This window comes from Chlorocebus sabaeus, chromosome 9 (genome assembly GCF_047675955.1).
Source record: "Chlorocebus sabaeus isolate Y175 chromosome 9, mChlSab1.0.hap1, whole genome shotgun sequence".
Classification (NCBI taxonomy): domain Eukaryota; kingdom Metazoa; phylum Chordata; class Mammalia; order Primates; family Cercopithecidae; genus Chlorocebus; species Chlorocebus sabaeus.
Window position 1 is genome coordinate 80,913,692 of NC_132912.1, and position 27,319 is coordinate 80,941,010.

The 27,319-nt window shown below is 38.7% G+C and overlaps 1 protein-coding gene across 2 annotated transcripts in view; it reads left to right on the forward strand.

Moving 5' to 3' along the window:
• The window catches only part of SLC16A9 (solute carrier family 16 member 9), a 60,597-nt gene that overhangs the window by 15,069 nt on the left and 18,209 nt on the right, over window positions 1-27,319 (forward strand). For both annotated transcript variants that reach the window (XM_007963378.3, XM_007963379.3), the window contains exons 2-3: window positions 9,258-9,489; window positions 20,985-21,128. In XM_007963378.3, coding sequence (XP_007961569.1) covers window positions 9,294-9,489; window positions 20,985-21,128 — 340 coding nt within the window. In that variant the 5' untranslated portion in view covers window positions 9,258-9,293. The remainder of the gene's footprint in view (window positions 1-9,257; window positions 9,490-20,984; window positions 21,129-27,319) is intronic.

The window sequence follows — 27,319 nt, forward strand, 5'->3', positions numbered from 1 at the left end:
GCCACCTCGCCCGGCCAGTTTTTTGTATTTTTTAGTAGAGACGGGGTTTCACCGTGTTAGCCAGGATGGTCTCGATCTCCTGACCTCGTGATCCGCCCGTCTCGGCCTCCCAAAGTGCTGGGATTACAGGCTTGAGCCACCGCGCCCGGCCAGAAGACTTATTTTAAAGTTCTATCCTACTTAAAAATGGTTATAAAAATCAGTTATAAGTGTATTGACACTGTTGCAGCTGATGACTGCAGATGCACTTTTTACCCCTTGAACAGTATAAAATGAAATTGTTTAAGAAATGGGAAAGCAAAAGTAGAAGTCGAATAATAGATGTGGTAGGGAGCAAGGCAGATTCAAGACCTAGAGAAATGATCACTTGTGTTATGCCTCTCATGAAATGAAATGTAATTAATTTGTATTTGAGTTATGAGCTTCAGTTTGTATTAAATATATTTGTTTACCTATTGTTTTAGAATTCCCCCCCAAAATCTACATTTTTACTTACATTTCATTAAAACACCCAAAGAATGACTTGTTTACCTACATTTTTTGTTTGTTTGTTTTTTGGTATTGGTTAATTATTTCTCAATTCCCAGGATTCTTTCACCCAAACTGAGGTGGTATAGGATAAATGATATATGTTTGGAGGGACAAAAGTCATTGAGTGGAAGAGTGACATAAGTATTACAACTGCTTCTGGCTGAACAGGTTTGCTCTTTTTTTTTTTTTTTTGAGACGGAGTCTCGCTCTGTCACCCAAGCTGGAGTGCAGTGGCCGGATCTCAGCTCACTGCAAGCTCCACCTCCCGGGTTCATGCCATTCTCCTGCCTCAGCCTCCCTAGTAGCTGGGACTACAGGCGCCCGCCACCTCGCCCGGCTAGTTTTTTGTATTTTTTTAGTAGAGACGGGGTTTCACCATGTTAGCCAGGATGGTCTCGATCTCCTGACCTTGTGATCTGCCTGTCTCGGGCTCCCAAAGTGCTGGGATTACAGGCTTGAGCCACCGCGCCCGGCCAGGTTTGCTCTTTAGTTTATAAAACTTGTTACCTACATTGGAGTCAGAGCTAAAATATAATTTTCAGTAGCTTTTGAAGTGTTTCATTTTAACAACTTTATTGAGGTATAACTCATACATGATAAAATTGATCCATTTCATGTGTGCAGCTCAGCGATTTTTAGGATGTTCATAGAGTTGTGCTACCTGCACCACAATCTAATTTTAAAATGTTTTCATCATCCCACAAAGAAGCCCTGCACCCTTTAAGTCATTCCCCATTTCCACCCCTGAAACTTTTTTCCAAAGTGGCTTCAGCCTTTTCATCTGCACCAGCAGCGTATGAGGGTTTCAGTCCACCTCCTCACCTGTGGTTTATAGCCTTAAAGTGTCATAAATGTAACTGTAGGAAGGTCATGGAACCCAGCATGATTTAGACTTTTGACTCACCTCACAGATGACTAGATCAAGGCAAAATCAACCTGGAATCAACCATTTTTTCCCAAGATAAAGTCACAGGATTCTAGGCTCTTAAAATAAAGTGTTTCAGCACCAGACAATCTGGTAGTGATTGAGATTCAAATAAAAATGTGCTACTGTTGAACTCCTTTTATATTTCAAGTGAAAAGTCTATCTATGAATCTTAAGAAGATATTTATAGACAATGCTCAAATGGGGGTTATTAGGGAACGATTATTTTGGGGAAGGGAGCAAAGGCAACAGGAAACTGTCAACTGAAAATAAGATTAAATACTTGTAAATCACTTTGTATTTGGCAAAAATTAGTATAGTGCATATGTATACATTTCAGAGATAGAAATATTCAGTGTTCTTAAATGTCACACCTGCAGTTCTGACAGCCTATATCCAGAGCAGAAATTTTCAGCCAATGTAAAGAGTTGAAGAAACAAAGGATTGGCATTATTTGAGCAGAACTAAACACAATCGAAGGCATTGAAACTTAAAGCTTTATTGTGAATGAAATGTAGTCTTTCATCAATAGTCGTTTTCGTTTCCTGAAGGAAGGGATTACAACTTGCCAACCCTCCTTTCCCCTTTAACAAAACAGGTTCTGGCTTTAGGAGATACACCATCCTTTATACTAATGATAATCTAATTTTGTTGAATAGTGATATCTTCTTAATGGTTAATATTATTTCATGCTCTTCTGTCTCCTCCAAGGGAGGTTCAAAATACAGGTACAGTATTTGATTTTTAAGTTAAAGTTAAGAAAGATGCTTACAAGTTCAAGTTCAAATTAAATCTGTGATACTTCTTTAAACCCTGTAGTATAACAAAACTGCCCCTAAATTAGTGTTCTTCAAATGATCTCTCAAAATGGTTTCTAATTTTGAGTTTTATAAGGTGTCTGATCACTCAGAGTCCTGGTTTGCTAACACTGTGGTTAAAGGAGATTCCAAATTCTCAAAGAGTTTACTAGAATATAGTACAATATCTGTATTTCCTAGAAACACATTTTCATACAGTTGTATGAATAAGACTCCAAAACGTTGAATATATGCATGGACCGTAAGTCTAAATAACATAGTGCCTTCTGATACTTACAGATCTTGTTTTATTTATTTGTTTACTTATTTATTTAGAGATGGAGCCTTGCTCTGTCACCTAGGCTGGAGTGCAGTAGCGTGATCTCGGCTCACTGCAAGCTCTGCCTCCTGGGTTCAAGCGATTCTCCAGACTTAGCCTCCTGAGTAGCTAGGAATACAGGCGCGTGCCACCTTGCCGAGATGATTTTTGTATTTTTTTAGTAGAGATGGGGTTTCGCCATGTTGGCCAGGCTGGTCTTGAACTTCTGACCTCAGGTGATCCACCCACTTCAGCCGCCCAGAGTGCTGAGATTACAGGCGTGAGCCACCCCACCTGGCCTTTTTTTTTTTTTTTTTGAAAAAATATTCCACCACTTAGATAATATAAATGATTTATTCTATAATATGTAGAAACAATTATTTCTTGGGGTTATAAACACAGACTTCTTAAAACTCATTCTTCTTGAATTTACATGGAGAGTATCATTTTTCTAATCTTGTTTTGCTATGTGAGCCCTGTAAGAACTGCCCTCTACAACTCCAGCAAACCTATCAGGCCTATCCTGATTACACATGTATGTTCATGTTGTTCCTCTTGCCTTGGCCGCCCTTATATGAATCTCTTCATTGTTCTTTAGAACTAACCTACTTTATGAGGCTCTTCCACTCCTGCTCCCACCTTGAGTGCTTTCATTTCCTTTGACTCCTAAACATTTAATATCCATCCACTTGTTTGGCACCCGATCGTGTACATACTCTCTTGTGCACATACCTTCCCACATGGAGACACTTTCCCATGTACACATATCTTACCTTCCTAAATGAGTTAAAAGAGCTTTTGAGGTCAGGGACCACACCTTCTATGTCTTCTAGTCTCCCTTAGTAACTAGTGCAATATAACGTAAATGTAAGTGATCAAGAACATTTTGAATAAAGACCACTTTCTTCTTCTTCTATTTTTTTTCTTTTTGAGACAGCATCTTGATCTGTTGCCCAGGGTGGAGAACAGTGGCATGATCATGGCTCACTGCAGCCTTGACCTCCTCGGCTCAAGCTATCTTCCTGCCTCAGCCTCCCAAGTAGCTGGGACCACAGGTGCATGCCACCACACCCAGCTAATTTTTAAGACCACTTTTATCTTGCTGCATTTCTGTAAACATTAGGATAAATAGGCTTAGTGGAAATTTTAGTTAATATGGAATTTTTATTAAAAAGAATGCCAGATAAGGGAATTTATCATATTAGATCATAAAATATGAAGAAGGGACGATAATAGGAAGAAATTTTCTTAAAAACAGGTATGGCACATCTGTATTTCTTACATTCTATGGTCATCAACAATATTCCTCAGCTTTACCTTTGTCCCAAATGGGACCAAATGGGGTATAGAGGGTTAAAATAATCAACTTGAAATTACTGCATACTCACAATATATTTATCCAAGTAAATATATTGTGCAAGTAAAGAAATGAGTATCAATAACTTAACAAAATAATTTACTGGGTTAGCTCACAAACGTGGAAGGCTGGAGAAACCAGGCTTCGGTATCTCTGGGAGGTCAAGGTAGTAGAACTGACAGGTCTCTTCAGTGCACTTTCATGGGGATCCGTAATCTCTGCAGATTTTCCTTTCCTTTCCTTATAGCATTTCACTCAAGATTCAGGCATTTCAATCAAGATTCAGAGTCCTGAAAGCCTCCTGGCTTCTCTTGGGTTATCTGCGCTTTATTGCTCAAGGTCGAGGAAACTTAATTAACAGTCCCACAAGCCCTCTAGCCGTAGGGCAGATCTATATCCTCAAAAAGGAAGTTGAGCACCATTACCAAAAAGGAGAAATGAAGACTAGCCTATTTATAAAATCACCTTACCCAGTACAGAATATCAGAAAAACAGCTGGTGAGAGGCACCTAGGGAATAGAGGAAGCCATGGGAGGAGGGTGCTAGAGTGACAGAATACAGGAAATCACTAAAAGTGATTCTTTTAGTGATAAAAGAACTACTAAACTACTAAAAGTAGTTTTCACTGTGTTCTATTGAGACTACATGTATCTTAAACTCTGAGATGATGACAGATCAGAAGCTGTTAGTCATCGCTATAAAAACTTGCCTTTCTAGTCAGAGTTGATGTGCATGGGAACTTTGTATTTCCAAGGTTTGCTCTCTTAAATATTTACTGTGATAATTTCTTTGGCTCTTGTCCTACATCCTGAAATGTCACCGAAGGCAAGGCATGGCAATGCAAGGTAGGGCAGAAGTATGTGGTGTAGAAAGGCATTTTTGTCTACTTAGGTTTGAAAACTGGTAAGGGAGATAATTCTCTTCATCCTCCCCCATTACCTGCAACCTCTCAGGAATACTGGCTTTATTCATGATTGTGGTGCTTTGTCTCTATAAATGTGTACTTTTCCTAAAGTGCTGTGATTGGAGCATTTGAATGAAGGACAATCTCATATGCATTTGTCTTCACACAACCTCTTAGTCTCTTCAGGTGTTTGGCTATTTCTATCATATCCTGTCTAGTTTGAGGAGTTCAGACAACATTTTCTTTAAAGAGGATTCTGAACAGAAATTGTAAAGTACTAAATTGTCATTAGAAAGACCAGAATTGCATTGTTTAGTTTTACAATAGAGTAGGTAAGAGAGTTTGCGGAGAGAGTACATGTCCAATAGAGGAACATATTTGATTACTACAAAAGTTTCTGATTTGGAAGTTTGGATAATTCTGTTAACACAATCTTGTGGTTTGAGTGTCTGGATTTTATACCTACAGTTTTGTTCACTACTTGTAACATCTTTCTGTTTTTGGTTATTAAATGTTGAAAGTTAATTTGTATAAAGACTTATGGCACATGGTGACATGAGTTCTGCGCATTGCTCTGAAATCAAAGTGAAGAAATAAATCCACAGAAGCCCAGGCAAATGATGGGTATAGCTATGACTCTCTAAAGGTAGCCAAATGCCTTGTCATCTAATTAGGCTGCGTGTGAATGGATACTTGATATTCCTACTGTCTTCAGACATTATCTGTTGAAAGCACAGCCAAGTGCATGGTTTGGCAGAATCTGTGGGCAAAGACTCTGTTGCACCTGACTGTAAACCTGGCATAGTGAAGAGACATGGAAGGTGCAGGTTAAGTGGAAGGCCCTGCTGGGGACTTGAAGGTTAGGCCTTGGATCTCCAAATCCATTGCCATGTAAGCTGTTTAGAAAAAGAAGAAAATTTTTTCTTTTCTTTTCTTGCCTTTTGTTGTTGTTGTTGTTGAGGCAGGGTCTCACTGTGTCGCCCAGGCTGGAGTGCAGTGGTGCAATTACTGCTCACTGTAACCTCAAACTCCTGGACTCAAGCCATCCTCCCACCTCAGCCTTTTGAGCAGCTGAGGTTACAGCTGCACCACCACACCAGGCTAATTTTTGTATTTTTTTGGTAGAGATAGGGTTTCACTATGTTGCCCAGGCTGGTCTCAAACTCCTGTCCTTAAGCCATCTGCCTGCCTTGACCTCCCGAAGTTCTGGGATTGCAGGCATGAGCCACTGTACCCAGCCCAAATTTTTAAATAAAGTAAACATCATTTGGGTACCAACACTAGTAGAAATCAAAAACAAAAATAGACAAATTTTGCCTATGAATTAAAAAATCCCTCTCCCAAAATAGACTAACATAGTTAAAATAATGCATGAACCAAGGAAATTTAATCCAATAATTCATAGATGCTTCAGTAGTAGAAAACATATAGTTTACCATATTAAAAGTTATAAAGGGAAAATTGTATGACTATCTTCCTATACACTGGAAACACATTTGATAAAATATAATGATTACTTATAATAACACTCAAAAATATAAAAATGCAAATTACTGTCTTAACTTTGTAAAAGAAATCCAACTAAGCACCAGAGACAACATCGTGGTATTTGAGGGCATTCCCACTAAAGTTAGAAATTAGACAAAAATGTATAATTTTGTAAATTGATATTATTCTATATGTAGTGTTCAATGCAAAGACAAAAGAAAGAAATTAGGGGCCAGACACAGTGGCTCACGCCTGTAATCCCAGCACTTTGAGAGGCTGAGGTGGGTAGATCACTTGAGGTCAGGGGTTCAAGACCAGCCTGTCCAACATGGTGGTGGTTGCCTGTAATCCCAGCTATTCAGGAGGCTGAGGCAGGAGAATCGCTTGAACCTAGGAGGTGGAGGTTGCATTGAGCCGAGATCGAGCCATTGCACTCCAGCCTGGGCAACAAGAGCAAAACTCCGTCTAAAAAAGGAAAGAAATTTGAAGTATAAAAATTTAAGACATATAAGGAGATAAAAATTGTAACTGTAGGTGACTATATGACTGTATTGCATTGTATATTGTATATACCCCAGAAAATCATCTGAAAATCCACCACGAACAGGATAATTTTGTAAGGAAGTGGGGTGTAAAATTAACATACAGACATCAATAGCTTTTAAACACACAAACAGAAGACAAATAAAAGAAATGACCCCCAATTACAATATTAGCAGCAAGGATAAAATCTATAAAAATACAGTACAATGAACTATTGAGGAACATTTTAAACACTAAGAACATAGACGGAGACTTGAAAAAATGCAAAACATATTATGTTCTTAGAATGAGTTGACATCGTAAAAGGTCAATTCTCCATATATCAATTTTTAAATTTAACTCAGTCCTAATGAAAGCATCATCTGATTTCTTTTTGAACCAGACAGGCTGATTCTGAAGTTCATATAGAACAGAAAACATGAATAGCTACAAAATATTGCAAAAGGATTGTAATTATAAAGACAGAAAAAGCCGCATTAAAGAGTAAAATATGGTAAAAGAACTTTTATAAAAAAGATTCTGTGATTAAACAAATGTGGTAATGATGTATGAATACACAGACCAATGGAACAGAATAGAATATCCAAATACACCTAAGAATTAGGATTTTCAACTGACTTTTCATCTCCAAAATGATACACCACATTTATACTATAAGAAATGCAAGTTGAGTGAGCTGAGATTATGCCACTGCATTCCAGCCTGGGCGACAGACTGAGACTCCGTCTCAAAAAAAAACAAAAAAAAGAAAAAGAAATACAAGTTGAAACTATGATGAAATGCTATTTTAAAACCAAGAAATTTGCAAAAATCCAAAAGTTTCACAACACATTCAAAATCCTGGAAACAATATGAATTAGTTCAATGCTCTTGAACTTAATTTGGTAGTATCTGGCCTCAATGATCCTCCCACCTCAGCCTTTTTCCATACTTTCTGAAATTACAATTATAAATGTGTATTCCTTTTGACTCAGCAATTCCTCTTTTGGATTTTATCCAACAGATATGCGTATAAGCAAAAAGGTATATGAATATGTAAGGTTTTTCACTGCACATTGTTTTTCATTGAAGCCATAGGGACTGGTCAAACAAACTTAAGATAAAGTTCCATGCTGGATTATAGTACAGAAGTAAGAAATGAGTAAAGAAGGTCAGTATGCATTGATGTGGAAGATCTTCAAGATATTTGTCAAGTGAAAGAGAACACATGCCAATGTATATAATATGCTCTTTTTTGTGTAAAAAATAGAGGAAATCTATATTTGAGTTTGCCAGTGTATGCATAAAGAAACCTTAGAAGGATATACAAGAAACAAGATGCACTGGTTACCTGTGGAGAAGATAAGGCTTAGGTGGGAAATAGGTACATAAGGAACTGTTCATCTTTTGTCTTTTTTTCATTTTGAACCATGCAAGTGTTTTTGCGTATTGAATAAGTAAATAAATAAGCAAGCATACAGCCATATGGTATAAGTACATCCTATGTACTTATAAAAATGACTAAGGATGCTGTCTATGTATTGATAGGGAAAAATCTCTCAGGATGTTAAGTGGACAAAGGAAGATGGGGAATGTAATGTATAATATACTACTTTTTTGTGAAAAAGACATTGAGAATATTTGCTTGGTTTTGCTTATAAATGCATAAAGAAACTGGAAAAATACTCCAGTCAGTGAGCATTGTGATGTGCTGCCAGTTCCCCTCCAGGCCCCCTTCAGGAATGACAGAGTCCTTGCCCCAACTGTCGAGAATGCTGACAGCTCTTATGGGGATAGATTGCCTCCTCTGAAGGGAGCCACCTCACCTCGGATCACCACCCATTCCTGGGTAGCCACATCCAGTGCATGAGCAACATGGAAGTATGGATGGGAAGCTCCCAGCACCCAGCTCAGCACAGCTCTGAAGGGTCATCCCAACTTTAGAAATCCCCTTCTTTATAACTGGAAAGTTATCTGCAGCTGATCTGCTCCCTTTGCCATCTATGCCCTTCCATAGGCATCAACTAGAGAGCATTCCTAATCAGTCTCCTTCTTGCTAGGAATCTGCTTCCTAGGGAACTCAAGAAACTAAAAACTAAGAAACTAACATTAGTGGCTCTCTGTGGTTGAGCAGAGTGGGAACCTGGTGAAGGTACACAAGGTTGAGAAGGCTATATTTCACTTTACGCCTTTTTATAATTAAAAAAATTGTACTATGTATATGCATCATTTATTCAAATAATAAATGCAGATGTATTTGTTAACTTGCTATGTCAGTGATATTTTATGCTTTGCCATGCATGTCTTTGGAGAACCTTTTTTATTTTTTACTTTCGGAGGAGATATTTTAACCCCAAGTGCTGTGTCCTACCACACTCTAAATAAGCTTTTCTTTTCTGTTTGTTTTTGTTTAGGACCTGCAGAGAAACGTCTCCTGATTTTGTCTTACAATGGAACTTAAAAAGTCACCTGACGGTGGATGGGGCTGGGTGATTGTGTTTGTCTCCTTCTTTACTCAGTTTTTGTGTTACGGATCCCCGCTAGCTGTTGGAGTCCTGTACATAGAATGGCTGGATGCCTTTGGTGAAGGGAAAGGAAAAACAGCCTGGGTTGGATCCCTGGCAAGTGGAGTTGGCTTGCTTGCAAGTAAGTGGATAAATTTATGCCTCTCTTTACTCTTTAATCATTGAATTACACTTAGTACATCGTGAACATTATGCAAGGCAGAGAGGGCTTTCTTTTCAAAGTACAACATATCTTTTCCCGCCTTCATTAAAATGATTGTACTTTCACTGTAATAAATCTGTGTGAAAATGCAGGCACTCCCTAAGATGTTAAATCATCCATCCATTCATTCATTTCTTTATTCATTTCTTTTCTACGATGTGCCAGGCAGTGAACTAGATGCTACAAATGAAAAGATGAACAGCAAACACATGGTTCCTGCCCTTAAGAGGCTCACAGTCTTGTAAGACACACACATGTATGAGTACGAATGAGTCAGGGAGATGAAAGTAGTGATCCAGGTACATTTAAGGTATGTTCAAGGTACACTGGTAAGGACCAAAGGACCAAATGGCTCTCGGCAGCCCTTTAAGCAGCTTCTGCATGGCTTGTGATTACTCTTCTCTGCTTCAGATACACTGTGGTCAAATCACATGTCCTGTGGTCATGAGAACTTCACAAGAAAAAGCAGACATAGCAAAGAGTCTCACAAAATCCAATCCAATCCAATCACAAAATTAAAATCCTCATTAAAGATTTTAATATAGTGTTATGTATAAGATATATGTGATATATTTTGTGTGTCTCCAAAAGTGATATTCTTGATGAACAGTTACATATGATGTAATAGTGATTCCTGTCATCTTTAGAGAGAACAGTAGAGACTTTTTATTTTCCTTTGCACCATTAAAATCATATGCCACTTCAACTTCTAGAGTCATAGTTTGAACTCTGCAGTAATATTTAGTGACCATTACTCCAAAATATTTGGAATTATTTAAGCACAAAAGGTGGTGATCTAGATAGAGTCCATAGCCCTGGGGTCTCTTCCTGTATGCTATGAACTCACCATTATTCATTGAGCAAATCACAGTCTCTATTCTTATGGGGAAAATAAGGACATTAAATATGATTTGTAAGGTATTTTTCAGCTCTAAAATGGTTTCTTGAAAATATGCTTAAAACAAAATGCATTAGTCATTCCTTCTTTTAAATATGCTTCTCTCCTGAATTTTAAAGGGGATGTTGTTCAAAAAAAGCAATGCTTCCAATTGTTGTATTACCTTATTAAATTATAAACAAGACAAAAGGCTTAAAAAACAATGTGGGATCATCTCACTATGTCAGATGAGATGACTAAATATAAGTAAACAAATAAAAATATTGCCATTATAAGCTCAAGGGAAACAGGAAAAGTTTGCCCTAAGTTTGTTTCATAGAGTTTTTCACAACAAGGATTGCTTGTAAAGCCATCAAAGTACAAGTGGATGATAATTGATAATGTTAATAATGCAATTTGAAAGTATTGATTTCTAAAATAAGACCGGTAGTGGGGAGGAAATAATTTTTTAAATGTTCTCTAATTAGTCACCATTTCTATTAGCAAATACTAAGTTAAACAGAAATGTAATTACTTTGGCTTCCAGCAAGGGTCAAAGGATAATTGAAATGCTAACTCAATTAGCACATACTTGAAGAATGAAACTTCTTTTCACAAGTCTGTCCAGGTTGGAGTAGAGGGTTGAGGAAAGCCTAGATCTCCTTAAGGATGGGCATTGGTGGTCAGAGCTGAAGCTAACTGTTTTTGACAACTCAACTACAGCTCTACACGTTTTCCAAGTTTCTAGGTGGATGATCACTCATCTCAAGAACCAGGAGCAGCCCTGTTTACTCTTAGGGCTCTTTACTCTTAGAACTGGCTACATAATTTGCAGGCCCCAGTGCAAAATGAATATACAGAATCCTTGTTAAAAAATTAAGAATTTAGTGACAGCAGAGCACTAAACCAAGTGTGGGATCCTTCTAAGCACTGGGCCCTGTGCAACTTACATAGGTCACAAATCCAACAAGCCAGCCCTGCTTGTAGGGACCAGAGAGTTAGGGCATCTTATCAAAATTCTAGGAGACAAGTACTTGAAGGAGTTTGAGGGTGGAGTCAGAAGCTAATTCAAGTCCTGGCTCTACTACCATTGAGCTGAGTGACCTTATACAAGTCACTTAACCTCTCTAGGTCCAATGTCATTTGCACCTGGTGAGCAAAGCTTTTAAAGATGAGCATAGAAAAAATGCGGGCAAATAATTCAAGAATGAAAAGTGGTAGGGAAAAAAAAGGATGGCTAAACAGCTATAACTTATGCCTGCACATGTGTATGTGTGTGTGTGTGTGTGTGTGTGTATATATATATATAAAATATACACATACACACACACACACACACACACACACACACACACACACACTTTAGATATTGTGTACAAGTTTCAGCATCACTGGCTCCATTGAACATATTGTATTTGATGTTGGCCTCTTTGGGTTCCTCATAGCATAAATTAAGAAGCAAACCCTGAAACAGTGTTTATGTAGTGTTAGTAAGCAATATCTGGCAGTGTACAAGCCACTTTGACCATCTGCTTTATGACAACTTTGTTTTACAGAGAAACAAGTGGATCATTAGTACCTTGGAAGTGGAATAAGTATTTTTATGTTGGTTACTCAAATGGACATCAGTGGTTCTTAGCCAGGGAGATAATTAGGATCATCTATGGGACCATTTCAGCATATAATTGCATGGATTTGACACTCAGATATTCTAATTCATTTGGTCCATGATGGGGCCTAGATTCATAAATAATAATAATAATAATTATTATTATTATTATTATTTTTTGAGATTGGGTCTTGCTCTGTCACCCAGGCTGGAGTGCAGTGGTGCTGTATTGGCTCACTGCAACCTTGACTTCCCGGGTTCAAGTGATCGTCCCAACTCAGCCTCCTGATTAGCTGGGACTACAGGTGCATGCCACTATGCCCAACTATTTTTTTCTTATTTTTTGTAGAGACAGGGTCTCACCATGTGGTCCAAGCTGGTCTTAAACTCCTGGGCTCAAGGGATTCTCCTGCCTCAGCCTCCCAAACTATTGAGATTACAGGCATAAGCTACTGTGCCTGGCCTCATGAATTGTTTTAAATCCCCAAAGTGATTTTTAGTTAGGAACTACCACTGGCTTAAGCCCTCTATCTTTACATTTTAATCTTTCACTTTTTGATAACTCTCTGATATATGATTTGCTTTGACATTTTTTAAAATAAAGAGAACTATTGCAGATTTCTTCTTGCATGTGGTACTACTCATGCCATGTAAATCATGAAAAGTAAATGATCTATAAAACCTGCAGAAGAAAGGGACCCTTCAGGATGAAAGATGAAGAAAGTTTTTGGAAAGATGGGCAGGAGAGGGAGCTGGAACTTTGCCAAGATTGTGCCTAAGCATGTGAAATATGAAGTCCTACTCCTGGGCGTTGACAAACCTAGATTTGGACAGTAGCTCATAATAGCATATTACAACTGTGAAAAGGCATGGAATTCTGGGCTTTACACTCTTCATAATCTTAATTCTTAATTCCTTTTCCTTGAAACTTAAATAATTGAGAAGAAAATACTTCTTCCCCTTGCCTAATTTCTTTGTTTGTCCGGATAATCCCTGGGATGAATAAAGCTGGGTAAGAAGGATCCCACCCTCCTGAGTTATACATTGTGAATGAGCGCATTCTCATTATATATATTCCTAAGGTCTCTGAGCTAGGGATGCCAAGATAGAAAACACCATCCATGTTTCTAAGAGGTTTGTAGTCTCAGGGAAGAGACAGAAAAAAAAGGTAACTAATAATTTGAGAATTCACAAGTATCAAGGAGAATAGCAATGGCAGAACAATCTCTGAGGTTTTAGAGGGATAGCTTTTGAGGAAGCTATTGAGATGGGCCAGATAGGAAGATGGACTTTCATAAGCAGATAGACAGGGAGAGGGAAGTCCATGCGAATTAACTTTATGCAGAGGCCTGGATCCTGTACTGCAGAGGCTGTGTTCTGGTGGAGTAAATTTGGCTGGAGAGGAGAGATTATGTTGGAAGGTGTGAGGGTCAGTTTTATGTGTCACCTTGGCTAGGTTACTTTCTCCAGTTGTTCAAACACGAATCTAGGTGTTGCTGTGAAGTTATTTTGTAGATGTGAGTAAAGTGCATAGTCACTTAACTTTACATAAGGCAGATTATCCTAGAAAATCTAGATGGATTTGGCTCAATGGTTGCAAGGCTTTAAGAGCAGAAATGAGCTTTCCCCAAAGAAGAAATTCTGCTTGTAATTGTAGCTGCGACCTATCCCTGAGAGTTCCAACATGCCCTTCCTAACAGCCTCCCCTACGAATTTTTGACTTGGTTAGCTAGGCAGGTATTGTCTGGCTGCCTAGTATGGTTATGCCAAATGTATAAGCCAATTCCTTGCAATAAATGTCTTAATATATACTTCCTACTGGTTTTGTTTCTCTGATTGAAACCTGACTGATATGGGAGGAATGGAAGGTAACTGAACTAGAGAGCTATCACGGCCTTGCATTGTTTTAAGATGAGCTAGCACACCCTTTGGCTAGATACTGTTCTCCAAATTCAAGGAAACGGTGGTTCTGTTTCTCACACTACCGAAGTGCTGAAACAGCAGGAAACAACGCGGAGATCTAGTCTGCAGTTTTGTACTCAAAGCAGATTTGAAAGTTCTTGCCCTCTCCCTTTTGTCTTCACCTCCTCCAAAAGTGTTCAGACTCATAATATGAGTCAGTAAACATATCACCATGTTAATACAGTGAGTCAGTATGGCCAGGCCCACTTGCTGAATGAGTTATGAGTGCTGGCAGAGCTGGGTTTGGGCTTTATCGCTAAGCACTGTTAACTCCTTAAAGAAGTACTGAATTCCTGCCTCTCTGAAGGATTCTGTTGCATTGGCAGGTTCCCAGTGTGCTAGGCAGATTTAAGATTGGTAGGAATAAAGACCAGGTTTTGGTTAAGCTTTCTGCCATCTAAATACCACCAAACCAACTAAAATGAAAGGCAGCCAGGGTATATGAGATCAACAATTTGAGTGGGCGTGGCTCCTTAGTGCCTTTTTCTTTTTCGAGGAGATGAACTTGAGATTTACAGTCTTTGCTGGAGCAAGGATTGAGGAACCTGCAATTTGGGGGAGCTCACACCTTGGGCTCCCTGCATTTTGGGTGGAAAGGCAGAACCTTCACAGGCCCAAGTGATCCACTCTGTTAGGAAATCCTTGCTGCATGGCAAGTCCACAACTTGGTTACTGCTATATTTTGTTTCTCACTGTAGCATCAGCCAACTTATGTATGCACTGCAGCAGACCTGACCATCCTTCTACTCCTGGGACTCTCTGAAACTTTTTAGGAAAAAGAAGTGCATGGAGGTTGAGTTTATTTCCCAAAGGGAATAATTTCATTCCCAAAACTATCCTATAATAAATTAAAAACTGAAAAATCACATTATGTTTCTATTTCTTCCATTTAGAATACATGTTCTTCCCTTTTGTTGACATAACCATACTTTGCAGGCTAGTTCAAGGCTTAGTTCTGTGGCCTTGGTTGTTCTCCCTCTTATGAAATCCCCAAACAAGCCATCTGAACCTTTCTTTTGGTGCTTTTGGCCTTGGGTTTTATTTTAACCCTTGATGTGAGTTTGTTTTGCCTCTTGTCTAGATCCTGGATTGTGTTTGATTTCTCTGTGTCCTTTTCTAACATTATATGAGACTCTAGAACTGTACTGTCCAGTACGGTGGGCACATGTGGCTACTGGGCACCTGAAATGTGGCTCATTCCAGTTTAGATGAGCTATAGGTATAATAAATACACACTGGGCTGGGTGTAGTGGCTCATGCCTATAAAACTTAGAGCTTTGGGAGGCTGAGATAGGAGGATCACTTGAGACCAGGTGTTTAGGACCAGCTTGGGCAACATAATGAGACCCTGTCTCTGTAAATTTTTTTTTTTTTTAATTAGCCAGGAGTGGTGGTAACTTAGAAAGCTGAGGCAATAGTGGCTTCTAAACACCAATACTGACAGCAGTAATATTGGCTCTTGAACACTAATACACAGGCAATGGTAAGTTCCAGAAAAACTTTCACCAAAGGCAAAATAAATATAAAGGCAATGATAGATGAAATGTATGAGTGTGTGTGTGTGTGTGTGTGTGTGTGAAGTTCCCATTACCTTTTTACTGCCTTGCATTTTATTCTGAAATTACATCCTTCTCACTATTTGCTTATTTAAACATTTCTTCTCCTCTAATTAAGCAGTAGTAATAATAGATGGCTATTACTTTTTTTTTTTTTTTTGAGACAGAATTTTGCTTGTTGCCCAGGCTGGAGTGCAGTGGCATGATCCCAGCTCACTGCAACCTCCACCTTCCTGGTTCATGCAATTCTCCTGCCTCAGCCTACTGAGTAGTTGGGATTATAGGCATGTGTCACCACACCTGGCTAATTTTTGTACTTTTAGTAGAGGCAGGGTTTCGCCATATTGGCCAACCTGGTCTTGAACTCCTGACCTCAGGGAATCCACCTGGCTTGGTCTCGCAAAGCGCTGGGATTACAGGCTTGAGCCACCATGCCTGGCCAGTTATTCCATTTTTAAAGTATCTTGTGAAAATAAAAAATTAGGAATCCCCTTCCCCTTTTCCCCCTTTTTTCCTCTAAAATTGTTCAGGTTCTAAGGTGTGGAATCACTGGTTCATGTCATAGGTAAACTAACTTTTGTTCCAAAGTTCCCTTCTGCAAAGTTTTCACTTTGCATTGTAAGAAATCTCTGCAAGTAGCCCTTTGATTTAATCTGTCTCTTGAAACTCATCCAGTGCTGAGGAATAATAGATGGTTTATCATCTTGAGGCCTTGCACAGTTACTACAAAGCTAAACATATAAATGTGTCACATTTTGCAGATGTGACTTGATGGTCACTTGGATACATTTTGTCTTGTTATTGCTGAAATATGAGGCTATTGTATTTTAAATCTATGTAAATAGGATCTATAAATAAACCCGGGTTCTAAGGATAAGGGTAAAATAATTTGCTCTAAACTATTGAACACCAAGTGATTATAAATTTTATGTTTTCATCTGACATAAGTTCATAAAGCTATGTTATCTATAAGACACTAACAAAAGTACCATTACCAGTGGTGAATCCATACAGGTCTGCAGCAAACTTGATCCTTGCTTCCTCGGAGGAAAGAATTCAGCCGGGGGACAGAAGTGGGTTTAAAGCAGAGAAAGAGACCAAGGCAAGTTTTAGAGCAGGAGTGAGAGTTTATTAAAAAATTTTAGAGCAGGAGTGAAAGGAAGTATTTACGCTTGGAAGAGGGCCACGTGGGCAACTTGAGAGATTCAAGTGCCCCATTCAGTCCTTGACTTGGGGTTTTACAAGTTGGCCTGGTTCTAGGGATTTTCCTGCTCTCTTGATTCTTCCCTCGTGGTTGGCTGTTGCTCAACTGCTGCATGTGCAGTGTTGGTGATTTGGGAGGGTGACCACGTGCATAGTGTGTTTACTGAGGTTGTGCTCGTGCTCCGTAGGGACAATTTTCCTTTAGGAGTCAAATCACCCCATAGGAAGGTTGTATATCCATTTTGCCTCTTAGAGAGCATGCCCGAGTCCATGTGCTCAACTCCTGAGATCTTACTGGGAAGCTGCTGATCACCAGCTCCAGGTGTTTTCTATCTACTGGGAGCCCGTTTTCCCCTGGTGTTGGCTGTGGCCAATTATCATTTCAGAAAAACAGTATAATAAACACCTGCCCCGGTGTGTGATGTTCCCCTTCCCGAGTCCAAGTGATCTCATTGTTCAGTTCCCACCTATGAATGAGAACATGCAGTGTTTGGTTTTCTGTTCTTGTGATAGTTTGCTAAGAATGATGGTTTCCAGCTGCATCCATGTCCCTACAAAGGACACAAACTCATCCTTTTTTATGGCTGCATAGTATTCCATGGTGTATATGTGCCACATTTTCTTAATCCAGTCTGTCACTGATGGACATTTGGGTTGATTCCAAGTCTTTGCTATTGTGAATAGTGCCGCAATAAATATACGTGTGCATGTGTCTTTATAGCAGCATGATTTATAATCCTTTGGGTATATACCCAGTAATGGGGAGGGGGTAGGGGGGAGGGATTGCATTGGGAGTTATACCTGATGTAAGTGATGAGTTGATGGGTGCTGACGAGTTGATGGGTGCAGCACACCAACATGGCACAAGTATACATATGTAACAAACCTGCACGTTATGCACATGTACCCTAGAACTTAAAGTATAATAATAATAAATAAATAAATAAATAAGAAAAAAATAAATAAAAAATAAAATTAAAAAAATAAATAAATAAATAAACACCTGACCATCACCTGATGGTTACCGGAAATTCCTGGGTGAGGCAAGGGTTCTCCTGCCCTGCTCATGTCTGCCTACCTACCTACTCTAACAGTACACTGATGTTCTTTACTAATAATTTGATTTCTAGGAAAAAATTAAGATCCCAATTGAACTATTTCTCAATCAGGGAGAATGCTGGTCTGACTTTGGCCTTAGACCTGTCATTGGCTAGCTGTGGACTCTTGGTCAAATCACATGATCTTTCTGAGTTCCAGTTTCACCATTTTTAAATTGAAGTGTTTAGACCATTTCCAACTTCCAAAATTTCAGTTCTAAAATTTTTTGTCTTTGATCTCTGACCTAACGATATATTTCTCTAAATCAGCAGCAGATGGCAGTGTGAAAGTAGAGAACTTTAAAACCTGTTTCCATTTGCTGTTTTCACCTGTAAGAGAATTTCTGTTCATTGTTTCCTAATGCTTAAATGTTTTTCAAAAAAATCATTTGTTAGGCAAGAAAAGTGACTTCAGAATTTATCACATAGTTTATAACAATGCTGTATATTTCATACAACAGTGGCTTTGGTTGTACGTGCTATGAAAATTATGACTCCTCCATCTTGCCCCCACACTCCCAGCCTCTGAGGCTTCCTTGTAGAATTAACGTGCATTAAGGAGCATAGAGTTAAAGTCCTGTTTTGAGGATGAAACTTGAAACTTTTCGAGTATTCCAGGAATAGTCTCTGTGGGTTTCAATTCCATTCTGTTGTAAAATTTGCGAACACTGAAACTCAATGTCAATGTAGTTTGCTAACAACAGAGAAGTGTCATGCCTTATGCTCTCAGACATCCATTTGTAAAATTAGACCCTTAAAACGTTTCTATTTTTGAATTATCTAAGTATTTCTCATTGGGTGTACAGACAGCCCAACTATTGGATGATAAGTTTGGTCTTTCAAATGGATTTTCCTTTTAAAGTACTGGCACAGAATATTTCCCTCTGTTTGTCATGTAAATGTGTCAGTCTCCTCTTCTGCACTCACTTACACAAGAGGGCCTGAAAATGGAAGGATCCAATTTATGGCCAGGAAGGAATGTGGGAGAGCCTTAAGCACCAGAAGCTGTGATCTCAGTATATCTCAGGGGCCATAAACTGGTCTTAAGTATGTGTTTAAGAAATTCTCTGGAACTGGGAAGAATGTAAGAACGTAGTATAGTACATGGGTTATTGGAACCTGCTTCCGTCATTTACAAATAGTGAGACTGTGATGGATTCCATTGCTTCTCTGAGATTGCTTCAAAAAGGGGTAAAAGACACATACATACAGAAAAGTGTATGTATCATGACAGTATTGCTTGATGAATGTTCATGAACTGAACACACTCATGTAATCATGACATTCATGCCGAGAACCAGAGCATGAGCAGTACCCTGCAAGTCTGGCTTTGCTCTCTTCTGATTATGACTCCCCAGCCCCTAAGAAAGATAGGCAGTATCCTGACTTCTAACACAGATTAGTTTTGCTTGTTTCTGTAGTTTTTATAATTGAAATTATATGGGTTGTACTTACGTTGGGTGTCTTTCATTTACATTGTGTTTGTGTGATACACCCTTAACATGTGTAGTTGTAGATCATTTTCACTGCCATATAATTATGTATATAACTTTAGGTGTTTATGTGGGTGTTTCTGTTGGGTGTATACATAGAATTGAAACTTCTGGGTTTTACAACGTGCTGTGTTCAGCTTTAATAAACACTGCCAGCAGTGTGTGAGAATCCTGTTCCTACCACTTTCTTGCTAACAGTATTGTCTCTCTTTAGCCATTCTGGTAGGTGTGGTTTTTGAAAATTGGAGATCATAGCTTGAAAGGTTGTCAACTCAATTCAGATATACTTCTCTTTGCTTCCAAATCCTTGGTCTTTCTTCTACCATAGACTTGAACAGCTTCTTTGAGCTTCAGTTTCCTTCTATGTTAAATGAGACTGTTGGGCTAAATAACCCTTAACATCCTTTTATTTCTAGTATATTAAGTTCTATACTTCTGAGGACAGTCCTAGTAGGGAAGAATTTCACTATCACTTAAATTCTTTTACATGAGCAGTTGCCCACTTATGGTAGAACAATTCCAGGTGATGGTCACTTTTGCCTGTCAGTCAACAGGGCATAGTAACACTATCAGATGGGTACTATTATAATTCCCATTTTCAGATGAGGAAACTAAGGCACAGAAGGATCAAATAAGTTGCCCAAGACCAAACAGCTACCAAGTAGTAGGGCTAGAATTTGAATAAAATCTGACTCCAGAACCTCCATTTTACCTGTGTGATCTTTTTTATTTTTTATTTTTAATTCCTTTTCCTTTTTTTTGAGATGGAGTTTCGTTCTTGTTGCCCAGGCTGCAGTGCAGTGGCATGATCTCAGCTCACTGCAATCTCCACCTCCCGGGTTCAAGTGATTCTCCGCCTCAGCCTCCCGAGTAGCTGGGACTACAGGTGCATGCCACCACACCCGGCTAATTTTTGTATTTTCTTTTTTTTTTTTTTTTTTTTTTGAGACGGAGTCTCACTCTGTCGCCCGGCTGGAGTGCAGTGGCCGGATCTCGGCTCATCGCAAGCTCCGCCTCCCGGGTTCACGGCATTCTCCTGCCTCAGCCTCCCGAGTAACTGGGACTACAGGCGCCCGCCACCTCGCCTGGCTAGTTTTTTTTTTGTATTTTTTTAGTAGAGACGGGGTTTCACCAGGTTAGCCAGGATGGTCTCGATCTCCTGACCTCGTGATCTGCCCGTCTCGGCCTCCCAAAGTGCTGGGATTACAGGCTTGAGCCACTGCGCCCGGCCAATTTTTGTATTTTTAGTAGAGATGGAGTTTCACCATGTTGGTCAGGCTGGTCTTGAACTCCTGACCTCAGGTGATCCTCACACCTCGGCCTCCCAAAGTGCTGGGATTACAGGCATGAGCCACCGTGCCCGGTCCAACCTGTGTGATCTTATCCTTTAATTTCGTTATCAAAAAGAATGAGACTAACAATAGTATTCACCTCCCAGGGCTGCAGTAAGATTAAAATGAGATGAGATTGTTCACGTGAGCTGCCTCATATAGTGTCTGCATAGCATAAATACTCAGTGCATGTTTATTTTTGTTGTTTTATGATGGAAAGAATCATTTTGAACTTATGACAGATGGATCATATGATGATAAGTGAAGGTTTCACTTCTTTTTTTAGGTCCTGTCTGCAGTCTGTGTGTCTCATCTTTTGGAGCAAGACCCGTCACAATCTTCAGTGGCTTCATGGTGGCTGGAGGCCTGATGTTGAGCAGTTTTGCTCCGAATATCTACTTTCTGTTTTTTTCCTATGGCATTGTTGTAGGTAAGGAACCTCGTCCCTATGACTTTCCTAACCTTCAAGAGATACACATCGATTCACCAGTGCCAGGTTTATGATCCAGTTAATGTAAAGGAGTGAAAATGCTCACTAATAATTTACTTTCAATAACCACTTCTCCAAAAATTGTTGGTTTAGTAAAAAAAAACCTGCCCAGTGAATCAAAATGTTTGAGAGAACAAGCAATCCATACTCTATCTCCTTGCAAGGCACAGGGAAGTTTTTCATCTCAGCCCTTGTCTCTCTATAGCACATACAGGAAAAGTGAGAGGGGAACACAAAACTTGGATATTATGGACATCTGTCACTTCTCACTAAATTATGAAGTGGCCCTTTTCCTATTGGGCAGTCAAGCATGATTCTTTGGAGCTGTTTGTGTTCACAAACAGCTGTTTGCATTCCATAGCATCTGTTGCTGTGGGCCCAAGTGAAAAGGCACAGCACAAGTAAAAAGTAGATTTGAAAGCATGTATTAGTATTATTATTTTTTTTAGAGATAAGACATGAGGGAAGAAAGCTGAGTGGTGGGATGATACTGGTTACAGGGGAGGAAAGTATAGGAGGCTCAGGACCTTAGAGTACAGAAAATTTGGGAAGATATCCTTGTCATGTCATTATACTAATTCCGTTCAGTGTTAAAAATCACCAGACTTGGTATTTCTAGAAGCTGTTGGTAGAGACTTAGAAAAAGATGGCCTCCAGCTTTCAAGTTTCTTCTTAATGCCACAAAGGAGCTAATTTTGTTGACTACCGATATTCGTCTTTTCTGCCTGGAAATATTTCCCCAATAATAAATAATAGAAAATGTAGCAACTAATATTCTCTGAGTACTTATCGTATGCTAGGGACTGTGCTAAATGCTTTATGTGATCTCATTTCCTCTTCACAAGAACCCATTTTGCAGAGAAGGGAAGTGAAGCTCAGAGAAGTAAAAATATTACTAACTAAATTAACAAAGCTGGAAGACTTGGTCTGATACTTAGAGACTCTCAGTCTGACACTCAGTAGTCTGTCCATTTATATGGGATTTGGCTTACACTTTTGACTGCTGCTGCTGATGGTGGAGTTACAGGGCTTTCACTTGACTTTCCTCACTATGATGGCGTTGTAGGGAATGATAACTCTTATTGCTTTGGCCAAGGGACCACAGAACAATGTAGGGAGTTCCACCAGCTGTTGCATATTTGTGCTATAATTAAATATCAGGGACTGGGGAAAGGACCATTGGCTGAGCAGTTGGGTCATAATCCCATATATTACCTGCCCCATGTAAGCCCACTTTAAGGGGAAGCCATGCAGACTCTTCATGTCTCTGACAACAATGTTCAAAATGTATTTCACTTTCCTCAGTGTACAGTTACTTAAATAGATGGCCATAGTTCTCTTTGGGGAAAGACTCAGGTAATCATTCCATATGTACAAACTTGTCATCATGTTTGTGGCAATGTCCCTCCTCCTAGAGTCCTGGCCTTTCCTTCAGTTAGTGGATTCTGGGTCAGAAAACAGGCTCAAGTCTGAGGATGTATAGAACTCTGATTTGGCAGTAGGTTCTGATTCTCAGTGACTAAGAGGAAACTGTCAGCTCATGGAGGGAGCACTGGACTTCAGGTCGTCAGACACAGGTTCTGTGAGTTTGAGCAAGCTCCTTCACCTCCGTGAATGGCTGTACCCTCCCGCATCTGTGAAAGCAGGCTAAGAAACCTACCTCAGATGGGTCTTGTGAGGACTAAATGATGACAAGCAAGATAACAATAAAGAGTTGAGTTAGACTTCAATTAATAAAAATATCTCTCACCACGGCACCACGGTAATTATTGGGGACCTGTGAGTTACTGCTTGTTGGCAAATTATTAATATTGACCACCATCGTTGATTTCTTCACAGTTTTATTTCATCAGTAGGCTCATAGTATAGGGCTCATGGAATGTTTGTGGGATAAATAAATGAGATAATAATGAACACTGGCACCTTCATTCTGTTACCATTTGAAGTAGAGTATCAAATTGAAAAGAAAGTGACAGGAAATTATTACACAGTCTAACATCTTATTCCTGTATCATGAGCTCTTTAGAAAAATAAGAAGGGTTCAGTCTCATGGTAACATTTATAAGATGCAATTCTGTGCAGAATCATATCCTAAAGACTTTCATTTGTCTTTAATGAGCTAGATGGCCTCTTAAGCTAGACAGTGTGATCAAGGGAAAGATCAGACACTGACTAGCAGGCAGGCTCTGGGGTTGGACCATGTGGGTTAACCTTCTTTTATCCACTTGCCAGCTGTGTGACTGTAAACATGTTTTGTAACTACTGTTTTCTCATTTTTAAACTGAGCATAATAATAGCACCCATCTTATAAGAGTTTGTGAAGATGAGTGACATAATGCAATGAATGTTAGCTAGCATAAACCATTATCATTTGTTTTATGACCCTGAAAAATTATTCAGCCTCTCTGAGCTTCCATTTTTGTTTTTTATAAAATGGCACTGATATGAGTTCATGGAGGTATTGTGACTATTCATGAGATAATGTTTATAAAGAGGCAAACAGATGTTTAATACATATTTGTTCCTTTCTCCTTAAATTCCTTTCTGACCCATACAGCAGTAGTTTTTGGCTACTAAGCTCTATTGAATCAGAAATATTTGTGTAAGAGATTTAAAAATATAGAAAAAGAAATTAAAGTTATTTTGGATATTACAACCTAAAATGTCAAAAGAATACTAAAGTGTATTAAATGATATAATTCTGTTTTACCATTTAATTGATTTTTTCAAAACTAACAGTTTGAAAACATGATGCTCTTTTGTTTAGGTTTTTGTAGCTCAAATGAAAACCTGTACCAACTTGTCAGATTGCAGGATTAATTGCAATGAGGAACCTGATACCATATCAGTATAGCTTTTGTACTCTGTTATAGTAAATTCATGTGTTTATTCTGTACTTTGTTTTTGTTGTTGTTGTTTTTTTGAGATGGAGTCTCACTGCAACCTCCGCCTCAGGGGTTCAAGCGATTCTCCTGCCTCAGCCTCCCGAGGAAGCTGGGATTACAGGAGCATGCCACCATGCCTGACTCATTTTTGTATTTTTAGTAGAGATGGGTTTTGCCATGTTGGCCAGGCTGGTCTTAAGCTCCTGACCTTGGGTGATCCGCAGTCTTGGGCTCCCAAAGTGCTGGGATTACAGGCGTGAGCCACTGTACCCGGCCTCTGTTTATTTTGTACTTTAAATAGATCTTCATTCAAACCTGATTTTGTAGCATCATGCGTTGTCTATTTGAAAAACATTGGTTTGCTGAGTTATGCAAGAACTTAAAAATGTTAACACATTTCATTGTAAAACATCGCTTTGGTTAATATTACCAACAAGTTCATTAGAAATCTTTATGGATTGGCAAGTGATTGTAAGCCACACGGCCAAATCTGGTAATTGAGGCTCCTGTTTTCTCAATAAAATTACTAAACCGGGAAAAAAGCAATACAGTGGGAGATGAAAATTAGGTGGGTAGGAGGTGGCGGTGCAGGAAATGTGCCTGTAATGATTTGCTCAAGCCTCTTTCTAATAATTTCTCTTTGCTTTTCTGAAAAGCACAACTCAAAATCAATTCCTTGTATTCTCTTTTCTTTAGAATATATTGTTATTTAGCTACCTGATTATGGTTTTCTTATTATTCCCTTCCTGATTTTTGGAAGAATTCCATTTTCTTCCCCCCCGCCTCCTGCCACTGCCCTTTTTTGGTAATATCTGCATAGTCCACTGAGAGTGGGGAGGGAAAAGAACATGTTTGTAGACAGTCTGATTCTCTTACTGTAATTCTGCCAAATGAGATATATTTCCTGTATATTCGCTTTAGCAGAAATAGAGATTTACAAGCCCCCCTTTCAAAATTGTTATATAATTGAAGATAATCTTTAAGTGTCATGGATATACAGGTATAATAAGGTACTATGATTTTTTAATGTAGTCTGAGGCAGTATCTACATAATGCCATAATACTTAGGTGAAAATGAAAAAAGTATACCAATATAATGAATATTTTTTAGTACTCATGATAGTGTAGGGGCAGAAATTACATCTTCACATTTTTTTATGTCTCTTAATTTTTACAACTATCTTACGAGATTGTTTTACAGATAAAGAAGCTAGGAATTAGAGTTTAAATGACTTTGCCAAAGCCACACAACCAATTGTCTAGTTGGAGGAATAGACTTGAAAATATGTAACTTATAGCACAGCACAATAAGTGCAGTGATGAAGCCAATGTATGTGCGTGTGCAGTGGAGACACGGTGGAGGCTTCATGCTTAATTTATGCTTGAGCTGAGTCTTGAAGAACAGGCAGGAAGTGGTTCAAGTGAATACGGTTGGAAGGGGAGTGGGGATGGTGTGAGGAGGACCTTTCAGTAGCCTAAGTACTCAGAGAAGCAAGATAGAATGGTTAAACAGCAGTCTTTTTATATGCGTTTGTTAAGGAATGCACAGATGGTGTGAGGAGTTGCAAATATGTCAAAGCATGGTGTGTAACAGAGGCCAGATGCTAACAGTTTTATGTGGTCTTTATTGCAGTAGTATGACATGATGAGAACTGTATGACAACAGTTTAGAAGACAGATTGGTGGGAAAGGTACTGAAGGCTGAGACAGCTATTAGGAGGCCTTAGATGAGACCAAAAAAAAAAAAAAGGTGAGGAGATGAACTGAGGCAGTGTTAGTGCAGAGAGAGACTGAGGTTGACAATTTAGGCCGTGGGTGTGATAAAGAGCTTGATGTCTGGTTTGATGAGAGGAGATGAGGGGAAAGAGGCCTCTGAAGTTGTGTCTCCATTGTGTGAAATGGAAGGTAAAGTGTGGAAAAGAAATGTTGCAACATGTAAATATATTAAGTTTTTACCATTTAAAGAAAGGGAAACAACTATGCCTTACTAATACTGATGCTGTGAATTGTCAGTAGTACAAGTATTTAATTTTAAAATTGTTATACTTTTACTGGAGATGGTACACAGAATTTTTTCACTGGCAGGGGTCTGATCCAAACTGGTTGGAGGCCAAGGAATGCTTTAAGGCAGTGGTTTCCAAACTGTTTAATCTTGGGGCCCTTTATATTCTTTTATTTAAGATACCAAGAAACTTTTGATTATGAATATTATACTTAGATTTAGTCTATTAAAATGTACTGTATTAAGAGATAAGACATTTACAAATATTTATTTAGCTATTAATTTCAAGATAACAAATCTAGTACATGTTAACATAAATATCATATTTATTATGAAAAATAACTGTTTTCCAAAGCAAACAAAATTTGGTGAAAAGAGTGCCATTGTCTTACATGTTTGCAAATCTCTTTAATGTCTGGTTCCATAGAAGGCAGCTGTATTCTCCTATCTACTTCTGTACTCAATATGTTACAATATGCTTCTTGATTGAAGTATATATGAAGAAAATCTGGTCTCACACACAAAGATGTAATTAGAAAAGGGAAGAGTGTTGAATAGCCTTTATAGGTAATTATAGATATTCCTCTACTGAAACTTGGTAAGTGATAGTTTCCTAAGGATTAATTGCAATGACAAACCTGATACCGTATCAGTATACTTTTCATACTCTGTTATAGGAAATCCATTTGTTTATTCCATGCTTTGAATAGATATTTATTCAAACCTAATTTTGTAGTTTCATGCATTGGCTATTTGAAAAATATTGATTTGCTGAGTTATGCAAGAACTTAAAAATGTTAACACATTTCATTGTAAAACATCACTTTGGTTAATATTACCAAAAAGCTCATCAGAAATCTTTATGGATTGGGAAGCTGTCAGATGCATGGTGACAGATACACGTTTTCCAAAATTCTGTTTTGTTTTTGTTTTTGTTTTTTCTGGAAAACATGAATTTTATCATTGGTAACAATTACTGCCAGTTGTTTCCCAGTGTTGGTTCATTTCCAAGAAAATATCAGCCAGACACCCAAGGTTAAATAACCGTAGTTTGTCTGTCAGACATTGTTTCAAATAAAATGATGTTCTATTTTAAAAGTGGTTATTTTAGCTAGCTACAAAACAATCGCATAAGTGCTTATCCTCACAGCAATTATTGTAATTCAGGTGAAGCATTGAAAGCAAATGTGTTTGTTTTGACTGTGAGGGTGTGGTGGTGAAGCCTATAAAGTGTCAGGTTCCTT